This window comes from Octodon degus, unplaced genomic scaffold (genome assembly GCF_000260255.1).
Source record: "Octodon degus isolate 3935 unplaced genomic scaffold, OctDeg1.0 scaffold00064, whole genome shotgun sequence".
Lineage (NCBI taxonomy): Eukaryota > Metazoa > Chordata > Mammalia > Rodentia > Octodontidae > Octodon > Octodon degus.
In genome coordinates, this window is record NW_004524640.1 from 1,505,465 (window position 1) to 1,513,470 (window position 8,006).

The following is an 8,006-nucleotide window of genomic DNA, read 5'->3' on the forward strand; positions in this document are numbered from 1 at the left end:
GAATTACTGTCTTGTTTTTGAAATTCTGTATCACGTCTAATATTCTATTATTCTTTTATTCTCCTTAAAATAATAAATATATATGTATATATATAATAAATTAATACTAAATGTAAATAACTCAAGCATAGTTCATATAGATAATTGGCCCAATATAAAAATGGATAAAGGATTTCCAGGCAGATGGTAAAGTGGTGAACAGCAAAAGGCCTCATCAAGACACACTGAAATATAGCAATATGAGTTAGAGAAGGAGGCAGATGGGTCCCTAGGACCCAAGAAGTTGAAGTGAGAATCAAAGCCCAGAGGGAGAGCGAAGAGAGACACTTCAATGAAGGAGAAAGAGGTGCCAGCTGGTTCTTTCTTCCTATGCCCCGATTCACTATGTAAGAGGACTGGCTTAAACCTGCTGATGCACAGTGACTGCTGGTGACTCCAGAATTCCAGAGGCCTCTACAGTGAAATGCACCAGGGGAATGAAACAGCAGACACTGCAGGCTGCAGCGGCTGGTAAGTTTGTTCGTTTGGTTGTTGTTGTTGTTGTTGTTGTTGTTGTTGTTGTTGTTGTTGTTGTTGTTTTTGTATTTGGTACAGGGTCTCACTGTGCAGGCCAGACTTCCTTTATTTCTCTATTTTCGCACAGAACCTCCTGTTTTCAGCTTCCCCAGCACTGGGATTACAAACATGCACTACCATGCCAGGACTCGTTTTCCAGCTCAGCCACCCCGGGGATGGGGCTAGCATAGCATGTGGGACCAGGGATCAAACCCTGGCCCCTACGCTTGCCAAACCAAGTGTTTAGTTTGCTGAGCTATCTTGCCGGCCCATAGTTATTTGGATTCAGAATCCCCAAGAGTGGGAGATTGGTGATAGACATCTTTGAGAGAAGCCGGCTGAGCTCAGAAAAGCCAAGTGACTCCTGGTGACAGGTGAGGCAGAACTGAGTTCAAGTCAGCAAGAAGCAAAGGAGCAAGTTCAAATTAGCAGGTGGCATAGCATTGTTACAGATAGAATAAATCAGGCTCCAGCTGCATGTACAGAAACCAGCCTCAACTTTAGTGGAACTAAAGCTGCAGCCTTGCTGGGATTATCGACTAATCTACCACAAAGCCACAACTGGTTTGATGAGATTAATAAATATGGATCTGAATTCTGTCTGCCCATTTCGTCTACCTATGACAGCAGAGACACATTTTGATGTAACTGTTTCTTATACTCTTCTTTTTTTCTTTTTCTTTTGTTTTTTCTTGTTTCCTCTTGTTTTTATGGGTGTAGACATTAATTCTAGGGTTTTGGGTTTTTTTTTTTTGTTTTTGTTTTTGTTTTCTTTTTCTGTATCGTGTTCTTGTTTTTCTTTCATTCCTGTCTCTTTCCCTCCTGTGTTCATCACCAGCTTCTCAAAGATTGCATGATCTTCTTTGCCCTTCAGCCTTGATGCCAATCTCTTCTTCTTCCTTTATTTCTCTATTTTCCCATAAAAGTGGCAAATTAATAGTTACCAGAGTTTGTAATTTTCTACATTGTTGAATTCTATTGTTATTGCTGATTGTAATACTTCAGCCAAGGTGATATAATTGTTTTAATCAATTGTTCTCCCTGGTATGCCAAAACCAAGATTGCCTAAGAGTCAGAAAAAAATGCTATCTTCCAGTGCCAAAAAAACAGGAGCTAGACCAAATAGACAGCAACTGCTTATCCCAACAAATTGAAGAGGTGGGAATTTGCAACAGAAACTAAGGCCAAAACCCAGCTACACCTAGAAGACACCTTTGAGAAGTAATCACTTCCGAAAGGTTCTAAATTCTAGCACTAAAGCTACTCACCATAAACAATTTACAAACATCAGCTGAAGAATTAAATTGCCTAAAAATTTGCATTTCTCAAATGCCCAGTGATGTTGAACATTTTTATTTTTTATATGCTATTTCTACTTCTATTTTCTGAGAAGTGTCTATTTATCCCAGATACACGTTTTTGGATTGGGTCTTTGAATTTTTAAAACTTGCTCTTTTTTAATGCATTATATGCACTAGGATAGTAGTCTTTTGCCTATAGAACAGCTGGCATAAATTTTTACCACTCTGTGGGTGATCTTTTCACTCGGGAATTTATTTTGCTGTACAAAATCCCTTTAATGAGATGAGAGACCCCAGTTGTTGATTTTTTGTGATAATTCCTGAGCAATCAGGGTTTTGTTCATAAAGTCTTTACCTATACCTATGTCTTCCAGAATTCCATTTTATCTTCTAGCAGATTTAGTGTTTTTGTTTTAATATTTGGATTTTTGATCCATTTGATTTTGGTTTAATGCATGGTAATGGACATGGGTCTAGTTTTAGTCATCAGCAAATGGAAAGCCAGTTTTCCAATACCATTTATTAAAGAGGCTAGCCTTTCAGTGAATATTTTTGAACCATTGAAGGTCAGATGGTTAAAACAATGCTAAGATTACATCTCACTCTAGAAAGAATAACTATTATCTAGAAAATTCTGGCAAGGATGTGGGTAACAAGGAGTACTTTTCCACTGTTTGTAGAAATGTAGGCTTTTGTAGTCACTGCAGAAATCAGTGTGAAGATTCCTCAAGAAAGTAAAACGAGAGATCCATTTGACCTAGCTATTCACCTTCTTTGTGCTTTTTTTTGTTTGTTTGTTTTGTTTGTTTGTTTGTTTGTTTGCTTGTTTTGGCGGCACCAGAGATTGAACTTAGTACCTTGCACTTGCCAGGCAGGCACTTACGCCACTGAGCTACATCCCCGGCCTCTTTGTGCTTTCCTGGACAAATTAAAAGTATTCTACCACAGCAACATATGCACATTCGTATTTATAGGGCAGTTTGTAATAGTTAAATCTTGGAAACAGCCCAAATGTTCATCACTCAATGAATGGAGAAAGTTGTGTTTTTGTAATACGGCAGAGAACTACTAGGCCATAAAGTAGGATAGACTTGAGACATCGTCATCTAAATGGGTGCATCTTAGACAATCCTCTTAAGTGATAAATCAGACACATGTTCAAATATTGCATGGTTTCTTTGGTGTGAGAAACAAAGTGTTTATAAAAGGTATATAGTAGTATAAAGTATTATAAAAGGTATATAAAGTATTATAAAAGGTATAATAGATATATGAAATTGGAAGACAATTTTCAAATGGAAAGAAGAACAAGGAATGTCAGAGGGGAAAAGGAAAGAAAGGACATGGAAAGAATAGAAGGAAAAATGAAAACAAAGCTTTTGTAAATAAGAAGCGAAGAGCAGCTGAGGGGAGGAAAAGAGAATGGAAAAAGGATAAAACAAGATATATCATGTACAGGTACATATTCCCTAAGCAGAATATTATCATTAATATTTAGATGTTTGATCCATTTGATTTTGGCTTAGTGCATGGTAATAGCACGGGTCTAGTTTTAGTCATCAGCATGGGGAATGCCAGTCATCCAATACTATTTATTGATTGATGCATGGACATTGTACCAGTAAAATGAAACAATTAAAAATAGATAAAACATATGCATGGCATTCTACAAAAAAGAAAACAGGGTTAATAACCTGTGAATCAATGCTAAGTCTCAGTAGTTTTTAAAGATACAAATTAAGACCAAAATTGAACGTTATTTTGTACTCATTTATATTTCAAAAAATAAGAAATATGACTGTATGAAGTGTAGCAGAAAATACCTAGACGTTCACTTATGAATTGATGGTTAATATTTAATTAGTACAGTGTCCTTTGAAAAACAACTTAACATCATTTTGTAAAGATGAACACGGGCATGCTCCATGTTCTACGTATTTTGATTCTAAGTATTACCAAGAGAGGTTCCTGGGTACACCAAGAAACATTAATGGGAATGTAAATAATAGAAAAGCTCTGAAAACAATTTAAAAATTCTGAGCTGGCGAGATAGGTTAGCTGACTAAGTGCCTACGTAGGTAAGCACAAGGACCATAATTCAATCCCTGGCACCACACACCACAGAGGTCCCCTTTAATGAGACCCTGTACCAAATACATAAAAAATACATTAAAAAATCAGGGAGAGAAAAAATATAAATCTGGGCATATTAATATAATGGTAAATTTACAGAAGACTCAGAATACCCAAATGTTTTTCATATTAAGTAATACATATAATTTAACATCATAAGCTGAGTTAAAATGCTATAAACCTTAAAATAGCTTTTTATATGATACAATTAGTATACTACTTAAAGGGATGTATATAGATATTTTCAACTCATATTACAGAGAAGTCAGTTTTTTAACCAGAGTTCCTTAAAATAGAGATATTAACCTGCCTTATTCTAGTGAAATCAATGCAATCACAAGGTTTTTTAAATTGTGGAAGGCTCAGTGTTGATGAGCTATGACCTGAGGAAGACTTGACCAGCATCATTAGATTTAAATATACAGGAGACTATAAACCAAGAAACTGGAGCAATTTCTGGAGGGTGGAGGAGGCAAGGAAAGTTTTCCTAAGAACTTTCAAAATGGAGCCTGGCCATGCCTCCACCCTGAGTTTAGATTATTCATACCTTTCTTCTGAGATGTAAAATAATTTATTTTGTTGTAATCCATTAAGCACTCCTATGTACACACACAAACACACACATAAAACTATAAATGTGTGTTTGGGTGTCAATATCACACAGTGAGAGATGCTTTAAAAAAATCAACCTGGGGCTAAAGAGTAATAGGTAGGGCTACTGTACATGGCACACGGTCAGAGCTGAGCTCTAATGTTTATAGAGGTCTGAATGAGACCAAGGTATGTGATTTAAGCAGAAGATTTCAGAAAACAAATGCAAAGTGCAAAGTGAATGTGGTGATGTGCTTGAACTTGACATGCATGAGGAACACACACAAAAGGCCAATGGGGGTCAGGAGAAGGCCAGAGGTCAGCAGGAAAGTGATGGGATGTATTAGTGGTGGTTATCAATAGGGTTGTTTATGCTAGAAGAAGAGAAGGAACATCAGCAGAAAGGCAGAATATTTGCTTTTTTCCTATCATGTATGTTTTGGAGTGACAACACATTACCTTTCTGTTGTTGAAGCATTTTTATTACAACTAGAAGTGTAAGCAATCTGAAAAGTAGAGATGGTAGTGTTAAAAATGAAGTATCCATTGGAAGGCTCCATGGAGCGAAGCTGCTTCAATATGAAAACTGAGAGAAAGGGGCCAGAAAGGATCAATGTCCCTCTCTTTTTCAAATATGTTCCCTCTCTTTTTCCACTTTTATGCTTTTCTGACTATGGAGTCTGTACACAATAGTCAGTCACTCTTGGATTAAATATGTTGATTTAAATGTGTACATGTAAATGAATTGTACGAATCTCATAGATGCTACCTACTGAATGATTTCTTCTGAAATAGAATTTTTAAAGGTATGGAACAAGGAAGATCACTAAATAGTCTTTATAAATCCTTTCCTAACATCACATGATAAAGATGCTACAGATATAAAAACCCATCATTACTTTAACAACATGCATAGGGCTTAAAGGAGTCAGACTGCCGCCATGTAGACCTTGTTTCACTGTTTCTCAACTTTGAGATCAATGGGAAATCATTTATTTTGTACATACCCAGAGTTTTTTCATCTGTTAAACTAAAATAATCATATCTGAGTGACATAATTATAAGGATTAAAACAACTAACTGAATATAGTATTAGAGCAATATGGAGCATAATATTAAGTACTCAGTAAGTTCCAGCTACAATTCTTGTTTCTCTTTTCTTCTTTTTTGAGTGCTAGGCAATGCCTTGATTCCCAATTCCCAACCTCTTACTCCAAAGGAGTTAAGAGGTATTTAAGAGACTCACATTTCCCAGCTACTTTGTTGATTCTTTCTACACACTTTAAAGTGAAATCACTGTGATGCTCAGCGTATTGTGCTAGAAAGTAGGAGAGAATTCAATTTCACTAACCAACACCTTTTCCTATGACTATCGTTCAATATAAAATTATTCAAACATTTCTTCTGAACCTCTGAAAGCAGGTTTCATGTCCCCTGGGCAAATTTAAAAGGAACCTTAATCATTACACAATTGCAGTTGTGACCACTGAGGTCTTCATTCTGCTGAGTAAAACTCTAACTTCGATTAACTGAAAAAAACTAAAATATCTATAAAAGGTGACTCTGACTGATTTGAGATGTTCTTTATATATAAGGTTTACAGGGTTCATCCTGGTTTAAGCAATTTCAGATTTCAAAGTAGACCACTTCAGGCAAGTGTCTCCGCTTCCCAGATTCCTGTTTTCTTCATTCTGCTCCAGGCTTGTCCCATACCTTTCATTATTTAGGAAAGTATCATTATCATACAATGGCTACACTTTTGTGACAAAATGAAGAGACATAATTAGTTTTTCCAATTTGAAAATGAAAAAAAATTAAACAGATTGTTTAAGACAAAAAATACGTCTTGGTCAGATCTTTTGATCATTGCATTTTTTAAATTACTGGTACAAACTTATTATATTACTTAAGTTTTAGAGCAAAATAAAAAATTACTATTAAAGAAACAATATTGTAAAAGGTCAAGATTGTAAAGTGATTCACAGGACAATCTACTAAGTTTATAACTTACTTCTAGAATGTTTTTCTATTATACATTGTATAACATCTCCTTTTAGCTTAATCATACTCTCACGTTTCAATATTAATGAACTGGTATTACAAATATCACCCAAGAAAGACTTTAATCATATTCAAAGGCATTTAAATAAATGTATAGATCATTTTGTTAGTAGTTGAATGTATGTTTAAATTGAAAAGTTTTAATTTGAAAAGTACTGTTCATTTTAAAAATTGGCCTCCTTTTCTATAAATAAAAATTCCTTACTCTCTATTTAGTTTGGCTCTATGACACGCATCCCACCTTGAATCCATTGCAGCATTTAGTATTCTTTTTCTCTGAATATTCAGTCTCTGATGTTTTATTTGTAGAATCAAGTTGATCCATTTTTAAACTATTTGTCTATTTTCAACTGTTGTTGATTGTTGATTGGAAATGACCACCTATCTAGGGTAGAAATGGAGACTTAACTTAACTTTAACAATATGTAATTTAGAAATAATAAAACCCCTATGTCAACATAAAGCCATCAGTCAATCACAAATAACTCCTCAGGCTCTGCTGTGTTTCTGATAGCGGACTAAGAAAACAATGAACAAAACACAAGAAAGAAAACTACACAAGTCCTAGCTTTAGGGAGATTACAATTTAGTCAGGCAGATTAAAATTGTGGAGAGAAATTAGAAAAAATAAGTAGATAATATAGAACCAAGTTACATTAAAAAATTAAATTTCAGAAACTGAACTTATTTACATTGTGTTGCCTCATTTTCAAGTATAATATAATCAGTATGTGTTGCCTACATACCACACTTTCTACTTTGCCATGGCATTTTAAGTATGCTTTTGAGGACTTTAATGTATTTTTCTCTGAACGTGTTTTTTCTGAGTTCAAAATGACACATAGAAGTATGTATTTGGAACATAATATTTCGGACAAGGCCCAAAGTCTTGGAATGTAGCCTGGTAATTTTTCTCTGAAGAGAAGAGCTCGAGCTTTTCCTAGGGTATGGGGTAAGGGCTCAGAATCTCAGCATCCTCTACTTTCTGTGTCAAGCTTTCACTGTTTCAGAGGACGCAGGAAAGTAGGGCTCCCAAGCGGCCAGCTGCTAGCATGTGTCTATGGAGTTGTGCTGACCTGATCTTTTCTCATTTAATTGGAAAAAACATTATCGAAAAGTATTTTCTTTCCTCTTACATGGAGTCAAACTTTGCTTAAAAAAAAAAAAAAAGGAAAGCAGAGAGACTGTGAAACACATCATAACTTTTATTTACCTACTGACTTCCACCCTCCTCTATTCTGTCAGAATGAAATAAGGAGTCTAATAGTTCTGTGAATGCAGCTTGCTTAAAGCACTGCCTAGGAGCCAGGGAGATGGCTCAGTGGAATAAATGCTTCCCTGGCAAGCACAAGGGCCTGAGTTCAA

The 8,006-nt window shown here is 35.5% G+C and overlaps 1 protein-coding gene across 4 annotated transcripts in view; it reads right to left on the reverse strand.

The window, feature by feature from the left end:
- The window catches only part of LOC101572553 (solute carrier organic anion transporter family member 1B3), a 116,961-nt gene that overhangs the window by 85,276 nt on the left and 23,679 nt on the right, over positions 1-8,006 (reverse strand). For all 4 annotated transcript variants that reach the window (XM_023719066.1, XM_023719065.1, XM_023719064.1 and 1 more), the window contains exon 2: positions 6,883-7,026. In XM_023719066.1, coding sequence (XP_023574834.1) covers positions 6,883-6,901 — 19 coding nt within the window. In that variant the 5' untranslated portion in view covers positions 6,902-7,026. The remainder of the gene's footprint in view (positions 1-6,882; positions 7,027-8,006) is intronic.